Source organism: Macrobrachium nipponense, chromosome 36 (genome assembly GCF_015104395.2).
Source record: "Macrobrachium nipponense isolate FS-2020 chromosome 36, ASM1510439v2, whole genome shotgun sequence".
NCBI lineage: Eukaryota > Metazoa > Arthropoda > Malacostraca > Decapoda > Palaemonidae > Macrobrachium > Macrobrachium nipponense.
The window spans coordinates 58,379,484-58,402,246 of record NC_087220.1 but is presented as its reverse complement, the minus strand read 5'-3'; the positions used below and the strand labels follow the sequence as shown (position 1 = coordinate 58,402,246).

The window sequence follows — 22,763 nt, the reverse complement described above, 5'->3', positions numbered from 1 at the left end:
ACCAAAGAGAATCGTATTATTTAGACTGAATCCTGTTTAATACTCCTGTGATAGCAACAGACCATGTATTCAGAATTTGAGGATTACTGAATTGCTTATGGCATCTTTTCAGAAATTTACCCCGGGCTATTATGATTGGGTTACCCCTCGTCACTATATGTTACCTGCTGGTCAACATTTCCTACCTGGCAGTGATGAGTCCTGAAGAACTGTTGAGCTCAGAGACTGTAGCAGTGGTAAGTGAGCAAAGGAGTGTGTACGTACGTAGGGTGAACTTGTCTCGATACTAACGTCGAAAACTGGAAAGAAAGGTCCTATGTGTAGTAGGAGGTAGATTTTGTAATACTATAAATCTAGTTTTTCCTGTGTGCTAGTTAGTAAACTATCTTTTATGAACCAGTCTATTGAGAGATTGCCTTAACGTTTTAGCTACTGCATATAATTGGCAAGAATTTTGTGGAATAGACACATACTTATTTATTTTGTACATGGAACTTACCCAGCAGATATATACTTAGCTATAGACTCCGTCGTCCCCGACAGAAATTCGAATTTCGCGGCACACGCTGCAGGTAGGTCAGGTGATCTACCGCCCCTGCTGCTGGGTGGCAGGAATAGGAACGATTACCGTTCTAGAACCAGATTTTCTCTGTCGCGGTAGTGTCAACATACGTTGTTGCTACCTCCTGACTTGATTTTCGTTTTTTCATCGCCATCGACCTTCTGGGCTGTCTTTTGCAGGGAAGTACTGGGTCTTTGGTTTGGCATACGCTTTTATTAACTTTTTAATGAATTTGGCTTCGAAATTTCGAAGAATATATTACGTGAAACTACCGAATTTTTCGGTAGACACTCATATATTTTGCAATAAGGGAAATATTGATATTTTTATTCACTAATACGTGTATAAGTGTTAGAACTTGATGAAGGAAATATAAGATCTAACTTCCTACTTTAGGAAGTCAGAAAGCATATAACTAGATACGCTTCCTTTAGAAGCTTTAAAAGCTCTCGTACTAACGAGCAGTTAGAGTATTGACAATTCTAGTAGTTGTTGCATCCTCATCACCTTCTAACTCCACAGAATCTACAAATTCATATGTGCAAATTTGAAGATAAATGGATGGAGCTCAAAAGGCGAGCTCTAAAAAGGTAAGAAGTGAATATAGTGTTCCCAGTGCAGTGGAGGGTGCGTCTGATCGGCTCCGTAGCGCTTCCAGGCCTAGACCTCTTCCAAACTCCCAGACCCAGTGGAGGAGGAAAGTCGACAGCCGCAGGAAGGTTAGGGAGAACCCCCACCGGTCAGGCGTCCCCTCGGCAGGTTCTGTAGAACGTCCCAGACTGCCAAGGATAGCCATTGATAAGGCATCCTTAAAAAAGTGCGTCTCTTCATCTTACATCCGAAAAGACGAAGAATGTATGTTTGGAGTTTCGATGATCTAGCGCGTTCTCTGAAAACTGAGAACACTGAGCACCAGCCGCTGCCAGGAAGCCGCGTTCCAGCAAGCTAGCGTGAGCTACGTTCCAATAACCAGCAGCGAGGCGCGTTCCAGCTAACAGACTAGCGCGAGCCGCTTCCTACAACCAAACGCGAGCCGCGTTCTAGAAAATTTTTCTTGGCGCAAGGCGCCTTCAAAGAGACGAAGCGCCAGCTGCGCAGCTGCCGCAAGGCCTTCAAAGAGACGAAGCGCCAGCCTGGCGCAAATTGCGCCAGAAAAACAGACGGCTAGAGCAAGGAGCCTTATAGTAGAGTGGCAATCAGAACGATCCTTCCATTGAACGTTTCCGGGCAAGAGGCTCTTTCTAAAAGGGGTCTAGTAGGCGCTCGGAACTGTCAGGGCGCACGGGACCTTCCACGCAAGCGGAACGTTCCAGGAGCGAGTCTCCTTTCTAGCGTGCGGAACATTCCAGGCGCTAGGTGCAAGGAGCCAGGCGCCAGAATATCCTTTCTCTATCTGCCTCGGCAGGGAAAGAAGGTAGTAGAGTATCTGCTGTATGAGAATACGATACGGCAAATCATAAGCACATACCGTAGTTACTTCTTTGCTGAGCAACTCAATTACCAGTATCCTTCCAGGAATTTCCTAGGAAGGACTACGCTTAAAGGGATTGTTAAGACAACACCTACTTAGCTTCTAGATTTATCGAAGTCTTGTTTCGCTTAGATGTGCATTATAAGAACTTCCTGAAGTTCGATAATAATTTTATAAGATTCCTTTATTTAATGGAGTAGCTGGCAACTCTGGAAGAGTAAGGCCAGTCGGATAACGAGACTGCTATCTCTTAGACACCAACGCAGTATCATGTAGGTGTCGGTCATGAGTGGTCGGTAACATGTCTCTCTCCTGCGGGATGGAATGAATAACCGTGTCTCTCCCCTACAATCGTGGTTTTAGCCTCGGATTGAGGGGATAGTTAAGCAAACATAAATAAAATATTGTCTGCCTTTTGCTAAGAAGCTTTCAATAAGAAAGATATTACAACATTTCAATGCTGTTTACCGTAGGTAACATTTTTAAAGGATTCTAACGCAGCGGAACTCTATATTGTATAATGCTCTCATGCTTACGAAAGCATGGCTTATTAGAGTACATGCTTAGTGAGAAGATGAATGTAGTAGAGAATTCACTTTAAGACTACGGTATGGTCAAGTCTTATGCACATACCGAGGTTAACTACAGAATTCCTAGTATCCTTACAAAGGTTTCCTAGATTAATGCTGTTTACCACAATGTGACAGTATTATAAAGGATTCTAATACGGCAGCGCGATATATATAATTCTCTCATCCTTTCGAGAAACGCACACAACCTTTTTAAATTCGGATATTGCTCAAGAGAAGTTGGGTGAGTCGGATGGGAAACATTCTCTTAGTGGCAGAAGTTGTTTCCCTGAATGGACTATACTACGTATATAAAAGTTTTTCCCCACTAAGAACGGAATTAACATGTGAAGGATGTCGGGTACCATAAAGGCATAGATGTTATGGCACATAACCTAAAAAGAACTAGAAGGAAGCGCCAGCCTGGCGCAAATTGCGCCAGAAGCGCCAGCCGCGCCAGAAGCACCATCCAAGATATTTTCTCGTTTTAGCGAGTTATTAACCTAAGAGTCCAGTAGCCTCTCGGACAGCAGGCTCGGTAACGGCAAGATTCGTTCCTGATTTCGTTACCCATTTAATCGAAAAGGGGTCGCTTACAAGGAATGAAGAAATGATTTATTTTAATCACTTAGGCCAATTCCACGACTCTCTCATATCGCAAAGAGCATCGAGAATCTCTTTTTTCGCCCCTGTTCGCGTTAACAAAAGAGAACCTATTTGGGAACAGACACGGAATGTAACGATCCTTAAGAGGTTCGATGCAAGATTTTGCATGGCCGTGAGAACCTTCTCGATCGAAGATAATAACTGTTAACGTATGTCTAACATTTATTGAAAAGAGTTGTGAGAACCTGCGGAAAGTCTTCTTCATAGATCTCTTTGTAAGGTAGAAGACGAACAGGCTTCCTTTAGACTGCTTCTTTTTCCTCGAACCAAGAGAGGTAGCAATATAAGACATCTTTAAATTTAAAGAAGGGGAATAATCTTTAGTCTTTTTTCCCCTAGTTATAAATTCTTAACAGATATTAAGATAATTGGGCGTCAAAGGAAGAGAGGATTTATGCCTCATTTTGGCCTTAGAGAGGTTGGATTCACAGAAGTCACGTTCTTCTCACAGCATGTTTCGTAAGGCTTTTCCAAGAGTATCTGGATATTCTATCAGAATCTATTATAAATAGACCTATAAAACCTCTCCACTCTGAGTCTGTCCGCGTGCAGACTGACCAGAAGTGGACATGAATGAGAGGTTTTTTCAAGGTAAATGACAATAGTCATGGCTAAGACATAGAATTGCTGCAGATCGTGCTAGATGGAATGAGGAAACTGTCCTCTTCCGATACCTCTGTGAACCACATAGCGAGGTTTTTTCTTCACTTTCAGAGGGAAGAATCACCTATGTATATATCTGCTATCAAAGAACGCAGTAAATGGCTATACTCTGTCTCTACAAGGGGAATTAGAGATAACAGAGGATTAAGATCTTCGGGATCTTATACGATACCGCAATACGACAAGAGTAGGATATCATGTACTTCGAATGGGATTTTTTTTTTGTGGCCACAGATTCCGTGTTCCGACAAAATGGAACTGCTCCTCATCAAACTTCTTTGAGGAAGTTTATGAAGGAATTCTTTGTTTCTCTTAGCCTAAACGACCAAGAAGACAAGTGAATTTTTTGTGCATTAGAATCTCGCATCAGATTTAATGGAGACTCGGCAATGGGTTCTTGCCAGCATAGTATGTCTGGCAAAAGAACTAAATCCCTCTATTCCTGACGCCGCAACGCTTTCAGATAGAAGTTTAGTTGCCCAGGCAGGGTACTTACATTTTCATCTACAGAAGAAGAGATGGTTTAAACGTTTGCCTACAGAGTCTTCGGGGTGCGATGAGGGCTCAAAATGCTTCCCAGAAGGTATTCAGAAGGATACAATAAGTGCTAGAAATCAGGGTTCCGCCCAATTTCAGCTCAGAGTCTCCTTCGACTTCCAGACTCCTTCCCTACCTTCGGGCAAGGATAGGGAAGATTCGGCAACGAGGAACCTCATCAACATGTAAGAAGAGATTTCGTTAGCAAAAGAAGTGTTCACGAAGGATCCTCCTCAGAGGAAGACTCTTCTCTCTCGTATTGTTAGATATCCTGTCGTCTACTGGGTGTAGCTGACTAAAATCACCTCCCCTTGCCAGGGGCCAAAAGCTCAAAGGGGAAGAATTTCTTCCACCCTTCTCCAGTCTCCTGATAAACTATGTGGTTGTTCAGGACTCTCGGACAATGTAGCGCCAGCCAAGCGCCAAATGCCAATACAGGCGAAAAACGCCAGAGGCGGACAGTTCCAAGGAACTCTGTCATGGTCGGATACTGAGAAGGAGCGGGCCTCCAACCTGGCGCAAATGCGCCAGAGGCGAACAAATCGGACAGATATAAGAGTGTCCGATGTGGACATCGCCAGACAGCCTAGAGACTCTTCCAAGCTCGAAGCTCCAGCAAGTGTGGAGGAGCCAAGCCAGGCGAGGCGCCAGGCAGCGGCCGAGGGCGGCAGCCAAGGCCTCTAGGACCGCCCAGCCAGGCTCTAGGAGCAGCAGGCTCTAGGAGCCAGCCAGGCTCAATAGGTAGCCAGGCAGCTCTAGGAGCCAGCCAGGCCTAGGAGCCAGCCAGGCTCTAGGCGCCAAGGGGCCCAGGTCTAGGAGCCAGCAGGCCTCTAGGTGGAGCCAGCCAGGCTCTAGAAGCCCAGCCAGGCGCCATCCAGGTGCCAGGCTCCTTCAAGGCTAGGCTCCAGTCAGGATTGAGGATCCATCCAGGCGCAAGGCTCCTTCCAGTAAAGAGAAACCTAAAGCTCTGTCATGTAAGAGGGTAGTCCCCATTGATATGATACAGGTAAGGCTCTGCCATGTAAGTGGGTCAGCCCCCATTGGCACGATCCGAGAAGGCTCTGTCGTGTAAGCGGGCTAGCCCCCATTGACATGATCCAGAAGGGTTTGTCAGTCATAGGTCCCTACCTCGCTGAAACTCTTGAGGCATGCAGACTCATAGACAGTAATCATGAAGTCTTCTGCCAGGCTCCAGGTGCCTTCCAGGCGCAAGGCACCAGCCAGACGCAAGGCTCCAGCCAGGCGCGAGGCGCTAGCCAGGAAGGAGGAGCCAGGCAGCAGGCGCGCAGCCAGGCGAGGCGCCATCCAGGCGCGAGGATCCAGCCAGGCTCTAGGCGCCATTCAGGCGCAAGGCTCCAGCCAGGCGCGAGGCGCTAGACAGGCGCTAGGCGCCTGCCAGGCACGAAGCGCTAGCCAGGCTCCAGGCTTCACCCAGAAGAGATCTATATCAAAGAACGCCCTGGCCTTCTTTGAGACATTGTGATCTCCTAAGCACTTGAAGTGCATTGATGATTCCTTCAAACAGCTGAGAATTAAAAGTGCATGAAGTGCGAGCTTTTCCGAATTCTTGTTCTTTCCCTAACAATATGTCATAAGGACATATTAGCTGTCACATACGGGAGATGCAACTCTGTGTTGACTTCCCATTATCCGAAGGATGTCAAGATAACCTTCGAGGGATCCTTCTCTCTTGGTTGATACGTGTCCGGATACATTGCTGGGATAGGGAGCAGATACTGATCCTTAACTAGTGAGTTAAATTTTATTTAACGTCGTGTTTTTTCTTTGGGTTGTTTGAAAGGAGTTTGTAGATAACTCTTTTCAACTTAAGCACTAACCCTCGTGTTAGGATCAGGTGATCGGGATCGGTGTTGTGCTCCTTAATTATGCCACTAGGCATAGGCATATTGTCATGTAAGAGGCTCTGTCGAGTAAATGGATAAGACCCCATCGACAGACCCACAAGAACTCTTAGCCATAGGTCACATCCTTGCTGAGGCTCTTGAGGCGAAGCAGATTCCTAGGCATAAGCCATGGAGTCTTCTGCCTGATCAACTAGGAAACCAAGGTTTTATTTATTTATTACCTACAACGTTTGTTGTTTACCTGTCTATTCAGTAAATAGTTGTCTCTTTCCCACCACCAAGGTTGTTAATCAGCTAAGTATATATCTGCTGGGTAAGTTCCATGTACAAAAATGATATTGTTAAGATACAATAAAGTTTTGTACATACTTACCTGGCAGATATATACTTAGCTATAGACTCCGTCGTCCCCGACAGAAATTCGAATTTCGCGGCACACGCTGCAGGTAGGTCAGGTGATCTACCGCCCCTGCTGCTGGGTGGCAGGAATAGGAACGATTACCGTTCTAGAACCAGATTTTCTCTTCCACCTGTCTCCTGAGGGGAGGTTGGGTGGGCCATCAATCGTATATATCTGCCAGGTAAGTATGTACAAAACTTTATTGTATCTTAACAATATCATTATTATGAAAATATTTAGCAGTGTTAGGACATTAGTTGCATTGATGAGTTTTGTTACTAACTCTAGTTCAAGAGCACAAACATCTAAACAGATGGTTCAGTTATTTGAAGTTGTTTAGCTCTGGTGCACTGTCAGCTGCCCTCATCAGAGGAAGCCTTTAGATCCAGGCATGGTTTTTAGACACCAAATTTGCCACCAAACTAAGAAGTACCGAGGTCCAAATGCTTTTCCCGTGAGACTAACCAATATAATATATATAAAAAAAGACACTGTCTTTGTAGTTCATGCTTCATTTGTAATGTTTTATGACAAGCGTCTGTTTCAAACGATTCTTTTCTACCCCAGATGAAGTTTTGAAATTGATCTGGAAAGCTTAGTCCCAGAACAGGTCCTAAATTGGCAAGCTTACTTGAGGTTTTAATGTAAACTAGATTTGTATTATTGCTTAGTTACAAGTATTTATTCTCCAAGTAAGTAACATTTATGAAATACTGTTTTGTATATAACGCTTATCACTGATGTGCAAACATTGTCTCACTAGAAAATATACATGTGGATTTAGAAGGAAAAATACAGTACAGTACAAACACAGTTCATAATGTATTTGTAAGATTAAATTTTATTTAAATCTTCATTTAGAAGTGAAGCAGTCAGTGTAGCAATAAGTAGCCAATTTGTAGAGTAATATTTATCATGTAGTATTTAAATTTAGCACTAAAATTTGAAACTTCAGAAAATAATAACGTATTTCATGTTTTGTACAAACAAACCAGTGCCTTAGATAGCTTTAGCCAACTCAGTTGTCACTTTGAATCAGTGTTTAGAACTCTCAAAGGCATATTTTATTTGACATGTTTCACAATTAAGTTGATGGGCCACCAGAAGTTTGTAAATTAACGTGCTGCTATGATAGTTAGATTATTCATACATTATTTTTTTTACAAGTACATACATTTTTTTCTTTACAAGTCATTATATTTCTTGTTCATTTCCTCAAGAATCTTTATTATTCATCTATACTTTTTGTTTGTAGATTGTAGTGACTAATTTTTCGTATCACATTTTGTATGCTTTTTTTATGTATGTTTATGAATTTATTTTTTTGTATTGTATAATCTCACATTTTTTGTTTTTGTTTATCAGATTATTGACACACCATTATTTCTTTTCATCCCATTTATACACACAATTATTTAGTTCTATGGGCAGCAGTTGATGGGAGTAGCTGGCCAGGCAATAATGATATTGGCTGTAGTTATGTCGACTTTTGGATCTGCGAACGGATCGTGCTTTACTGCCGGGAGGTTTGTTATATTGTTTCCTGGGGACATAAATTGTCAGGTCCACTCTGCTTCTTCTGCTCTTCCAGGCTTGGTGATTTCTAGGCTAATCAAAATGCTGTTAATACGTATCATAATTTAGAATAATAGGTGGCACATTAGGGGTGATTTTATGACAGTTACTATTCGGCATTCTCACTTGTAGTAGTGGTGATAAGGCAATGTAGTATATTTTCACCAAAAATTCATTCCAATTTCCATTTGGTGCACAAACTTGGTCTTGGTTCAGGGTATGACAGGAATGCTTTATTAATTTACCTTGATTTTTCAGACTAATCTCTCTCGTTACTTGCTCCTAACAGAATCAGAAAAGCTTGCTATGTGCTTTTATAGGAGGAAATTGCGTTGCTCTATTTATTTGTCACTTTCTTAAAGAGTTGTGGTTACTGTAGTTTCATGTGCACAGTTTTGATGCTGAGGCAAGTTTAAACAGAGAAGTGTTAGATAAATATATCTGATTAGCCACTGAGTCAAAAAATTCAATATTTTGCTAAGATTTCATGGCTTCCTTTTGTATTATCAAAATTGTGCACACATAAGTACCTCTGGAGGCAATGCCTTCATATTTAGTACCATATTTGAATTACAGGAAGAATTGTGGCATACATAAACATTTTGTATGTGATGTATACTCAGAATTATAGGTAGAAACCACGATGTATTCATTAACTACATTGTACCAAGTTTCTTTTTACCTATCCTGACGACCATTTTTTTTTATTATCGCCTCTCCTCGGACACTCAAAAGACTTTCGGCAATCGTGTGCTTGGATGGGCAGCCTTTTTTATGCCCCTGGCAGTTTGTCTGTCTACCTTTGGGGCTGCAAATGGCACTGCCTTCACATCCGGCAGGTATTGGAGGCATCCCAGAGAAAATTTTCACTAGTTTTTCATTATTTGCGTTTGAATCCCTGCTGTGAGAGCTTGCTCGAGTTCCCAAATTTTGATGCTTAGCTCTCCTCCTTCCAATGTAGATTTGTTCACCCTTTTTATGTATTATTTTTTTCATTAGATTGTATGCCTAGGTTGCTTGCGATGTGTTTAGACAGTATACTGTAGAAGCCTTTTATTTTTTATTCATGCACATGCCTGTATTTGCGAAATATGCATGCACTGGGCTTATATATTTGTAATTTTGCTTTAACAAACCTGTACGTACATAGCTATTGATAATTCAGTATTCTGAAATGGATTCTAATTTTTTTTATCGTTGACTGCATTTTGCCATTTTGTTTCTGTAATATTTACCATATACGTACTCAAGTAATGCTAATTATAGTCTTATCAATTCCTTGTTAAGAATACTACACTATTGATCTAATTGTAAATCCCATAGAACTGAAAAGAACTAGAAACATTGAAATCATAGTACGTACAGGCAGTCCCCAGTTATCGGCGATCCGGTTTTGTGGGGCTTGTCTAGCACCATAAAATTGCCAATGTATGGCGTCATAACGGGACAAGTTCCAGTTCTCGGTGCCGTAAGAGCCCTTATGGTGCTGAAATCACTGAGTTTCTGTTAATGGAGGTTTTTGCTTATTGGCATGCCCCCAGGAAAGGAACCCCCGCCGATAACGGGGGACTGCCAGTAAAACATTTTACCAATTGTGGAGACTTATCGCAAATGTCAACGAACAGGGAATATATTGACAATAATTAGATTTTTAGTCATTACTTTGTGCATGTACGTAATTGTGTTCGCTTTGCAAAGTTGATAATTTTACCTTACCTCACATTTTGAGATAAATGCAAGTTTTGCATTTTTCTTGTCTAGCTCTTAATTCAATTTGAACATTCCCAGTTCTGTCTTATTTTTACTCTTGCATGAGATGCAGTTTTGAAGAATTGGTACTTTGAGCGCTTGTCATATCTGCCTAATATAAAATTTTGACAGGCTTGACTATATTCTAAGAACTAATGGTTATTTTTAAAAATTAAGCTTTGTGAAACTATAATGTCATGTGATATGTCATATTTTGCCTCAAATTTTACGTTTCTTCAACCAACTAATGATGTCAGTTCCCATTTAAATGAATTTGAGCTCTTGAATTATTTGTAAAGAATATATTACTGAAAAGCTATATTTACAACATTCATTAGTAACTGCTTATTTCTGAATGTCAGACATTTTAAAATAAAGGTTACAGTATATATCTTGTAGGTACAAACATTTGCCATCCTCCTTGAATACCGGTAGGTTTCATCTTGGCAGCGGTTTGTGCTTTCTACAAGTACATAATTTGCCATTAATCTACAGAACACTAAAACTGTCCCTCCAGGTTATGTTTTGTCGCTGCCCGTGAGGGACACATGGTAGATGTTCTTTCTTACGTTCACATCAAGAAGCTCACTCCTTCACCAGCTTTGATTTTCAATGTGAGTACTATGTACAATTATCTTATAGTCTGCATAAGATACCATTATGTGTAATGTTCATGTTTTTGAGGTCCCTAAGGATTCATAAAAGACAAAATTATAAGTAGAAAGAAACCATTTTCATATATGGATGAAATTACCAGTACCAGTAGGAAGAAGGTCCTACCCTTTTGAGTAAGATCCTTGTCTGTAAATACAATTAATGTCAAAAGCCATGCGCTGGGGTACAGGAAAACCTATGTCACATTGTTTATAAAAGACAAGAGTCATTTTTTCCTTTAAATTATGCCATGCAAATAATTCCCCTCTTTGCAGGCTCTCATCGCATTAGTGATGGTAATCCCTTCAGACATTGCCTCCCTTATCGACTTCTTCAGTTTCACTGCTTGGATCTTCTACGGAGGAGCCATGGCTGCTCTCCTCATCATGAGACGTACCATGAAAGACACACCACGTCCTTACAAGGTAAGGCTAAGCCTTTTTGTCTCCCATTCTGTGGTTCAAAATAGATGCTATACTATCATGTAAATCCACAGCTCCCCACCAGGGTGAATGAACTACTAAACTGTCATTACTGTCCTTTGTTTGCATTTAATTAAAACAAGGCCATAATGTTTCAAGATTTATAGCTTTATTCAGCAGTAATTTTTCTTTTTCCTTTGGTGGAAAAGTCATTTTATACTGGAATCAGGTGGCATTAATCTGAAAACTAACAAGATTAAATTAAACCTGATTATTTGATCTTTAGAAAAGTATTTCAGGTATTGGTTGTTGGCCAAGTTTCATCTAGAGGGAAATTTTTACCAAAAAGCCAAGTGTAAATTATAAGAATGTTCAGTTGTTCAAAAAATTGTAGTAGAACCTTTTATTCATATTTCATTATTAACTCTAAGCCTACTTATGATTACTAGTGTTTTTTTATATTTTTAATTAATTGTTCCTATAATAATGAGTAGAATTTCATAGTTGTCCTTGAGGATATATTAAGCAAAATCAAAATTAAACAAATAACTACAACGGTACTTGCAAGTTACCCCCTTCTGTATTCCACAGGTACCCATCTTCATCCCAGTCTTGGTTCTGATTATTTCCATCTACCTGGTCATTGGCCCCATCATTGATTCTCCCAAATTTGAGTATCTCTATGCAACACTCTTTATCCTGGCCGGCCTTGTCTTCTACTTTCCGTTTGTTTACTTCAAGAAGAGTGTTCCTGGCATGGGTAAGGAAGGGCTATCAATTACGTAATAGTATAGGTTACTCTGAATGAGCTGTAGCAAAACACAAAGGCATGATAGAAATGAAGCATTGAGTTGTCATATTTTTTTTATTACAGAACTTGTAATTTATACATGGCATTCTCACATGACATTTTACATTTAAGATTAGTGTTAACTAGCTGTAAAAGTTGTTAGCCCACAACACTGGGACCCTTCAGATTTATTCAGTACTTTCCTTATAAGTATATGGCTTTGGGCATTATTCTTGTGCATTCCTATTAACGTACCATAGATGGGAATTGTCTGCTGTTGATGCACAATGGAGGGGTTGTATTTCAAAGTAATTTATGGATGCATATGACTAAGCAAACTTATTTGAACAGACAGTGAAAAATTGAATAATTTTTCTATTAGAAACAAAATACTGATTAGGATGAAATACCTGTGTTATAGTTCTTGGAGTTGTCACTGTACACAGGAATGATTGTGGTTCATTCCATCTCTTGATTTCCATCAGTGAGTTCTGCCTCCTCTAATAATTACGTAGTAGTTAAGTACAATTGACGATTTGTAAGTGCATATGAAAAAAGTACTTACACATTGACAACCAGCAGTACAGTAATTCAGGTTTGTTCATGACACTTACCTGCCAGATATATATATAGCTGTATTCTCTGTCATCAGAGAATACAGCTATGTATATATATCTGCCAGGTAAGTATGAACAAACTTTATTGTATCATGACAATATTATTTTATGCAAACAGGTTCATGCGATACGAAATTCAGCTGTAATATATATCTCCTCTTTCCACAGTCTACTTGACCACCTTCCTCCAGCTACTTCTTCAAGTTGTGCCAACCGACATCATCCCAGATGCATAACGTAGCAGAACTCCTGCGTTGGACATCACCTCTTTTTATCATTCCACTTTTGCCAATCATTGCCAGCATCTGCAATCTGCAGAAATACCACTTATGACATGATAGAATGAGGCTAATAAGCGATAGTCACTTCGTATACCAACCTTAGCTACAGTATGAGTCCCTGAACTAGTTTATAGCACCTGGGTGAAACCCCTTCAAATGCATTTGCCAACGTATATCAACCCTGGCTAATGCGTACAGTGATAACAGTGCTATAATAACTATAGCATGACTTTTGTGAAAACTTGGCTTTAACTTCGGAGAGCTTTTCTATTGTGAAATTTTAGGCCGCAAATTATCTTGGCAGGAAATATTTTAGGCAGATTTTTTATAAGTATCTTAGTTTGATATACATTATTTAATTGAAGTTTGAAAGAAAATTGTTACAGTATATATTTTCGTATTAACGTTTTGCCGTTTTATGCAGTCTCTTGTGTAAAAGTTTCCCGAATACCTACAGCATTAAGTACTACGATTTCTCATCTTTTCTTTACAGATCTAGTACAAATGGTTACAAAGTCTTTTCAGTGCTTTCAGTACGTACTACATATGTACACTATTTGGTCTATGGGAAAGTGCTAATGACAATTTACAGGTTACGAAATAGCCCAGTTTAAAATTAATTTAAATTTGATAATTAGGGGAAGAGTTTAAGTAACTAAAAGTGGAAAATATCTTGTGTAGTACTTTACAATTCTTATTAATAATACTTTACTATACACTAACTACATCATCAATCATATGATTGAGAGCTTTTATTTATAATATACAATACCACAGGAAAAAGTATTTAGTGAGCACTTCACTAAATTGAATTAAAAACTATTAATCATTTAATGTTTCTGTTATTTAGGATAAAGAATTGTACTGCATTACTGTATAGACTTGTGACATAACTAAGATACAGTACACCACAAAATGTACAAGCATTCTATCATCAGAAACTTCTCAATTCTATTTTACATAAAGCAATAAGGATTACTACTAAGAAAACACTTTGTTTCAAAATAATGTAAACAATATTATAAAAGAAAGGAGGCCAACGCAGGTCCTGTGGTTTTTAGAACGAGTAATTGTTCAGAATCTACAAAAAAATCATTAGCAAGAACTTACTGAACTGCAGCTGGGAAAAACAACTCCCTCTCTCTCTCTCCAATTTGTCCTTACTGAACGACAAAACCAAGAAATACAAATTCTGAAAAAAGCAAAAGCAGGAACGCCAATGGTTATAGGAGTTGGTAACTTCATACACTTATTGCAAAGTATCGTTCGTTACTAAAAATTATCTACAAGTGACCTACTGAAAACAATCCACTTTCAATTTTTTTAACCAAGCAATCTAACACAGATTTTGTTAAAAGAAGTTACATAAAAAAAAAAAAAAAAAGTAATTTAGGGGGCTTTAAAGAAGTTCCTGTATTTCAACTCCTAACTGTCACTTTACCACCAACCTTATAATTTTGATAGAAGCAGGAGAAACTTGAGTGTTTTGAATACTGTATAATGAAATCTCATATGGACCTTCTTTCTCTCATCTGCATCCTTAAGAGCCTAATTCTATAGTAATACCTGTAATTATGAGATGAAAGTTAACCTTTTCCAGAATGCAGATTCATAAACAGAAAAACAGCATGAGTTTAAAATTAACATAATTATGCATTGGTCTGTAAGAGGGAGGGATTTATTTACGAGACTGAGTAGGCTGCATAAAACCGAACCTTAACTGTAGTACTTCAAGTAACACATGCATTAGCAAGAGAAGTTTGTTTTCACAAGTATGACTGCTAAAATGATAAGTTCAAAGGCGATCTGCTTTTACTGTGGTCTGGGGACCAAAAATGTCACTGTGGATTGAGTTGTTTTTGTTTTTCCCTTTCATTTTGTTTGTTAGTGATGTTTCTTCTAAAAGTAGTTTGTGTTCATGCTTCATGCTCCTCATTAGTTCTTCAATGTGAAGGCTTACTCATTACCAATCTAATCCATACCAATTCCCCCAGTAGCATTTTTTGGTTTAGTTTCATCCTCAATCGTGTAATATACTGCAGCTAGCTGAAACATAAAATAAATGAAAACTATAAAAATATAAAGATTACAAATATAACACAAAAGACATTCTAGATTTACAAAAAGACCATGTTGTTAAATGTGTGAGCGGACTCTTCAATTGTACATTGATTATAGTCTGACGTTCACCCCAAAATTATGCCATTTCCTTCTTTCTATGTAAGAAAAAAAAATTAGGTAGGCACTTTCATACATCTGAGGAAGGCAGAAACCAAATTTCCATTCATTCTTCTCTTTCCACTTTTCAATTCCTTAGAATTCCAACGATTAAACCATGAAAATTTTATACCTTTTATTTAGCAGTACTGTACATGGAAGTTGCGTCACTTAATGCGAGACTGCTGTTGGTTCTGACTGTGATATCCGAGGCTTTTTGGCCGAGGGTTATTCTTGATAGGAACTGTTGTCATTTCTGTAACAGACCATCACTGACCCCAAGCCTTTTGTTTGGTGAACGTTGTGATAAATGTACTGTATTGTTGATATATTTTTCATAAATTATATTTTTTGTCCGAAATGGTTATAAGTTACAACAAAATAAATAAATACGCAAATTCTATCCGATTTTTCCAGGCAGTAAGAGCCTGATTGATCAAATATGTATATATTTAACTCAAACTGCACCTGATGGTGTATGTACGTTGTAGTGAAAATACTAAGAGGGCACCAGTACTAATGAAGCATGCGTAGAGTACATAATAAATTTAGGCCATGACAGTGGGCGTATGTCACAATGGGTGTACCTTACACAACTCACGTCATGTAATAGCCATGAATTGTTCAAATGTAAATGAAAACATGGCACCAAGTTACTCGTACTGGGCAAACACTGATCATTCAGTCTAAAAATTTCATTACAGGATGTCTGTAACCTTCATTAGTTTCTCTAAATGGAACGTTATACAGGCAACGATTACATCATCTTGATTTCATAAAAATGGTGATTTTTTTTAGCTACAAACAGGGATTCTGTTATTTGGAAACCAAAGACAATGTTACTAACACAATAGTGTGGTATTTTTTTTTTTTTTTCAAAAGATGCAAATAATGACTTTATGAAAAATAGTCATTGTTTTCAGAAACCTCATCTTTCGAGACTTCTTTATGTGCCCCTGGGTACGCTTTGCCTTAAATACAGTTTATATTTACTTCATAAAAGTAATTTCAAGCCATTAATTTATTAAAAGAATATATGCAGTGCCAGTTATTCTCTGGGAAATATCTCCATATATTATATAAATAACTTTAGTTTCTTTTATTTAGTGTTTAACCAGATTAATTATTTCTCATCGGTTTTGCAATTGTTTCAAATTTATCTTGGCTTTCTAAGTATAGTTTGCCTTTCATGCGATGGAGACTGAAGTCATCACCCAGTCTAATGCAGAAAGTTTGATCACTACTGCTATAAACAAAAAGTTAATTAATGTAAAACCTAACACTTTTGCAAGAAAAGATCTGTGATGATAACCCTGGCTGGGCAAAGCCCCATCAAGTGAAAAGACAACTATATGGATAAGAAAACGAGTCGATATGCTGTTATATATCACTCTTAACGACTGGTAACTAGAGCCCATTGGTTGTTGACCGGTTTTCTGTCAGAGCTCTAAGTTACTGGCCTTAAGATAAATTGTTTTTAAAACTGTTGATACATTATGTTCCAAGTTCCTCATGCTCTGTTCATGTTTAGTCGTGGGTTTGAGTTTTTCCCTTCGAATGGGGACGTAAAAATTGAGAAAATTAACATTTTTAAAATTTTATCTTGTCACAAAATCTTAGTCAGTCTTCTTATTGCTGAACACTGAAATATCAAGCAAGTTATGTTGAATTACTTCAGAACGTAGTTATAAGTCAAGAGTTGACGTATATGAGAATGATACTCCTGTGCACTACAAAATCGCTTTTTGTCCTCAAACAGAAACATGAATCGAGAGTATTTGGACGGGTTACTTAAAGAGTTTTAGGCCTACTTTTATACATTGTTATACAGTGATCATTACAACACTATATAATGCAAAGGTAGCGAGCCGGCAATTACGAACTTCGGAATACATAAAGGTTCATGGGATGCCGTGCCCTGGGGAGTGTGGTGGTCGCTACATAAGTTTTTTTAAAAAATTACAAGTCTCCGAAACGGACTAGTCTCATTTCCAAGTCAAATTTCATCCCTACAACCCTATGGGATTACCCCTGCTATATCTGTGATATGAGCCTAACCCTTTTTTCTCATGACTTCAGCGGTTAAATGATAAGGCATTTTAATATGATTGACTTGCTTCTTTTGTCGTTCAAATTCTTTCATTAAATATATACTATACTTACAGTCTTCTTGCTGACTAATGGAGGCGATAATATTACGTACATGAAGTGGTGAGGAAGTAAGTGTAGGCAATGTTAGACCTGTTTTTCAAATTAAGGGGTCAGTTCCGTCCTCGTGAACCTTCGTATTTGCCGATACCTCGAACTCTATTTTTTCCTTTCTAATTTTATCTGTGTAATCAATGTATACCAACACTTCGTTCTCTTTTAAGAGTAGTTCTTTTTATAGGAATTTTGTAAATCATGCGCAATTTCACTGGATTTACGTTGCAGACATTGCATGGATCATGCTAATTTTCCTGTTTCTTTTGAAATTTTCTATTATTGCAGATTTGACTTTGCCTTTTATTAAGTACAAAAACAATGCAATGAATTAATGAAGAGATCTTACTGTGTAATTTTATTGTTTTGTCCTTTAAAGAGCTTAAAATTAAAGACAGTAAAAGTGCAGATAACAACAGCTGAAAAAGCCTAAGTATGCAAGCTAGATGTTAGATTAGAAGTGTGACCTAATTGACACTATCGAAGTTGATTTAGTAGGTAATACGTATATCCAACACCAAAGAATATTGTAAAAGCACCAAGGAAAAGACATCCTGTGTTAAATAAATTGCACAAAAGGGATTACGCATAATAACGGAAGTTGCTCATACACAAACACTACCAAACTACCAACACCCTACTACCAAGTCACTTAAAAGCCGTGACCAGCGACATTTCCATGCAATTACCGACGTTGTCACACTTTCTTAGTCTGCCAACACTGAGAGATTTACGACGTAGCTTGACAGAGCTACAGAGCACAGCGTAGAATTATGCCAGACATGAACCATTCATCTCCTGTAGTTTGATGTTGAGCTAAGCACATGAGAAAATCCTGGCAAAGAACACTACCCTTAAAAAGGCTTCATGTGAAATCGATGTCGTAGTGATTGTTCAAAGTACTTGAAAGTTCAGTATTAAATAATTTTCACTTTGTTGATGAAAACAAGAGCCTGTCAGTATAGGCAGTATTATCAAAACAGTAGGCCTAATAAAGGTGATTGATTCTGACAATGTAGTTTACATTTCACAATTCTTTTTGTAAATGTGTTAACACAATGAAAATGGTTATAATGTGATGAACTTTGGGAAATACAATACTTCTGTTTGGTTTTGTAATGGTTCTACGCTTTTTACTTATTGACTGTACGAATGATTTTCGAGGGAATTCCAAACTAGCGTGAGATATCAACTTATTGCTAGATATCTCCGTTCTTATTTCAGATTCAAGTAAACATTCATGTCATATTTTTTAATAAAAGTTTACTTTCCACCGATTGATTTAATTTTTAATGTTCCTCATGTCATTATCTGAATGTTTTATCTCACCTGATATATTGAGAAATGAAACCCAACATATTGGATTTGAAGAGTGAAGCAAGAGTAACAGGGATCCGTCAGCAAAAAAATTTACTTTTCAAGTGCTAATCACAATTAGCAATAAAACCGTAATGTACGTTACCAGTCTTTTAAGTAGATTCAGACTAATGACCTCAAAATTTTCAAGCAGCTTCTAAATTTGAAAATGGGGGATCAGAAATTTAAGTTACATTATAACCAAATTTCACTAAATCCAACTATGCATAATTGAGTTGGTGCTCATTAAAATTAAGCCTTTTGTGGGATGAAGAGGAAACTCTCCTACTAAATTGGAGGTACTGTATTGTATTGTAAGGCGGGGGGGGGGGAAATTGCCTCGATATTTTAAAACTACATGGATTGCAAAACCACATGCTGTTGCAAAAATCAATTGCTCTAAATTTACAACTGCACAGGGGGTTTGATAAACTTGAAAACTAAGACAGACTTTCCTCATGACTTCATACTTAAGTACATTTAGGAACTCGGTAGAGTTTAGTGATGTCTTTTGTTAATTTCAGTGCATATATCGTACCACTAATTTAAGAGAAAATAAAACTTGTTCATTGCCCAAGCAAAGTTCATCTGTAGATTAAATTTCTCAGAACAGGTTCTATGGTTTGCACAAAGCAATATAGCACCGGCAAAAGTTCTCATTACAAGATGCAAAAAAATAAATCTGTATCAGCATGTGATTGTGACAAACTCGCAAATAAGGGAACCAAGACAATTGTTTATATCTTGTTATATGGTTTCCTTTGAATTCATTAGCTATTTTCATATACAATATATCCTATAAACACTTTGTCTATACAAATGATTATGACAAGGATCAAATCATAAAAAAATATAGATGTTATAATACTGTAAATCACTGAGGATAAATAAATGTAAATTATTACAAGTGTCTTTCTTTTACCCTCAATCCTTCTGTTTCCTCTATATTCTGTGTATTCTCACAAAATTTTAGCTACCGATAAAGAATCTGACCCCAATGGGCAACTGACCTCCCACCTTTGCTGAAACTTCTAAAATGACCTTACTACATGTTGCCATTGCAACTCACAAATACCTAGCATCATCATCATCTTGAATGCACAGGTCGCAACAAGTCTACCGCACAACCACAGAAATGGGACAATAAATTGGAGAAACAATTTCCTTGCTTCGAAGGACATAAGAAGTGGAGACCTTGGCAGGTGGTGCTACAGAAATGAGAAATGTAAAAGGCCATGACAAAGTCACAGCAAAATACTGAACATCTACAAGAGTAAGATATAGATATAACCAGCAGCCACAGACTACAGGAGCCCCATGTAATGATATTTATGTGCAAAAATCCACCTCAGCAAGCGATGGGACCTTGAGTTCATGCTCAGAAGAGGCAGCAGAAAATGCTAGACTTTTCCATTGTCATAAATCTTCATTATTTCTTCAACCTCCAACTATTAATATACAGTAGTACCTCGTACTTCGAACTTAATCCGTTCCAGAAGGCTGTTCGAAGTATATTTGTTCAAAATATGAAACAAATATCACCATAAGAAATAAAGGGAATCACGATAATTCGTTCCAGCCAACCCAAAAAGTCCCCCTTTTCATATTTTCTCTATTATTAATGTGTTCAAAAGTTAAATCAAGAGTGTAAAGTAATGAAACAGAACGTTATATAAAGTAAAATTTTCTAAATTTTATTTTTTCTGTGTACGATTTACGAAATGTTTGGTAAAAATGGCGCCAGCTGGCTGGAGGATGGAGGGAGAGACGGGAACCCTTTGAGCAAACTGAATTGGTTGCAGTATGCAAAGGTTGATAAAATAAATTTTATTTACATCAGGTACAAAGATAATCAAAAGAATCGATAGTGTGTGTGTGTGTGTGTGTATCCAATTGTGTCTGGGAGAGAGTAATCAGCATGTTTACACTTGGTTCTTAAGTGCACAAAATAGATTAATTATGTCACAATACATCAACTTACTGCTGGCAAACGCCAGACTTTTAAACCAACATGAGCATTTTACAAACAAATAAGTAATAAGTCAAGAATGCAAGAAAAGGAGAGATAAAATAACTTTTCACAAGGAAGCCGGTTAAACAAACAATCGAACGCATGCAGAAACTGAAAGCAGAGCTAGTTTGTTTATTACAGAGCCGAGTTACTTTTACAGAAGTAAAAAAAATCTTACTTCAAATCATTCATTCACTATTCCTAAAAAATATAAACGCTATCTCCCTTTACCTCAAGTTAGCTGTGTATCACCACAATGACAAATGATTGTGTTAATCATTTGTGCTAAATTTTATTGTGAAAAGCTTTGTTCTTTCATTTACTATTTTGTTAATTTTGTTCAACTCAAGGTCCAAAGAGTATAGGAGGTCTTGTCAACACTGACCCAAAATAAGCTGCTTCTGTGCAGGTCGAGAGCAAGACGTCAACTCAACCTCGCCTTAGGCTACCACGAGGAAGGTCCTTTATTAATACAATGGACAACAGCAAATACTATACGTTTTTGTGGATGCTCTACATCTTGTTAAGCTAGAAATAATTCTCTTGACCATGGATCCATATTGCCAGATGGTACAGTTACCTCCAAGTGTTCCTTTATCCCGTCCCCTTCTGTTTCATGATAATGGTCTGGTAACACAGCAATGAAGCCTCTTTGTCTTGTAATGACGGATGTGAATGGTCGAGCTATTGGATGCCAATGTTCATCTCTTCTAATCACTACTGTAGACAATATGTTAATGATATACGAATAATAGTTCACATTCCCGGTGAACTGAGTCGCTGTTAAACAAATAGAAAAATAGTATAGTAACAGCTGTGGCTGCTGCAAGCGTTTGCTGGGATCCTACTTTTGTTCATGGTAGATCATTATTAGGTGTCAATTTTAGAACATTATTTAAATGGAAATATGCTTTGGATTTACACAATCCATCTATTTATAAAGTAATGAAATTATAAACGGCAAATACCAAGATCTATAAATTTAATTTCATAAAGGCAATTATGATAGCCATTGACAGGTTACGATATGGAAGGCTTTTGGGAAAAATTATAGACCACTAGATGTATAAAGGAACTAATGTATCCATGTGTAACTCATACATGTTTTTTATTCGAGCCACTTCTCACCAGAGTAGCCTAGATGGAAATTTCTCTGGCCTGTATTTAACTCGAGTCATCCGAGTAACAATACACCTTAACCACCCTATTGGTCCTTATATACCAACCCAAGAGTGGATAAAAAGGAATAGTTTGCAGTCGATATGAGTTTTCATTGCAACCTTTCGTCTCGTGGGATTCGTGACTGGATTTCTTGTCACTTCAGTCTCGCATTTATCGACTACTTATGATCCCGTGGATTTGTCACTTCAATGACTCCAAGATACATTTTTGCTATTTTTGCATCCTTGTCTATTAATTTTTTTTTATTTTAAATAAAAATTTAATTGAAACTGAATTTGATTAGTTTTTTGTTTGTGAAAATGAGCACCAAACTGATCTTGAAGGGAACATGTCGTTCATTTGGCTACATCCACTATAATTGTTATTCATTCTTTTTCATGTTTAACAAGCATTGTTCCTGATTACAGTAATTGCAGCTTTGTATTATCCTGACCCTTCCCTGATTAGAGCATCAGTGTCGATTTTTGCTTTCCTTATCGTTAGGATCAAATTAAATAAGTCCGTTTAACCAACAGCTCCCCCAACCCCCATTATTGATTCTCCAGCCACCCACCTAACCCCCGTCCTTTACCTAACCTCCAGTCCCACCCTCCCTCCATCGTCAGGTAGCCCTGCAACCTCCCTGGTCACTCCTCAAGAGATGTGGCGTGGAAAAATCAAAATCCTAATATTTCAATGGTCACATGACCATTCTTTCCCCTCTTTTACTAAGCTCTGGAACTGCAGTCTCATAAGTTCTGTTTGCCTTGCTTAAAGGTCAACCTTTACTATTTTAATATCTTGTTTCTTGTTCTTGATTTTTTTGGGAGGGGGTTTTGGTTTGGTCATGGCACCTAACTCATTCTCCTCATGATTAGAAAGCAGCAGTACATAGGTCTAACAGAATTTAGTGTTGCCCTTAACATGGTAGTCAAAAGGCTCCTACAAATGATTAACCTATTATTTAATTTTCTGAGTAAATTTGATTCGGCTGG

The 22,763-nt window shown here is 38.1% G+C and overlaps 1 protein-coding gene across 7 annotated transcripts in view; it reads left to right on the top strand.

The window, feature by feature from the left end:
• Positions 1 to 18,518, top strand: part of LOC135203728 (b(0,+)-type amino acid transporter 1-like) — a 105,365-nt gene extending 86,847 nt beyond the window's left edge. For 5 of the 7 annotated variants that reach the window (XM_064233651.1, XM_064233650.1, XM_064233652.1 and 2 more), the window contains 6 exons: positions 113 to 236; positions 8,153 to 8,259; positions 10,575 to 10,671; positions 10,987 to 11,136; positions 11,725 to 11,893; positions 12,709 to 18,518. In XM_064233651.1, the coding sequence (XP_064089721.1) occupies positions 113 to 236; positions 8,153 to 8,259; positions 10,575 to 10,671; positions 10,987 to 11,136; positions 11,725 to 11,893; positions 12,709 to 12,776 (715 nt within the window). In that variant the 3' untranslated portion in view covers positions 12,777 to 18,518. Of the gene's footprint in view, positions 1 to 112; positions 237 to 8,152; positions 8,260 to 9,043; positions 9,148 to 10,574; positions 10,672 to 10,986; positions 11,137 to 11,724; positions 11,894 to 12,708 lie in introns of all 7 variants that reach the window. The other 2 variants (XM_064233647.1, XM_064233649.1) reach the window with 1 other exon arrangement.
• Positions 18,519 to 22,763: the final 4,245 nt, after the last annotated feature.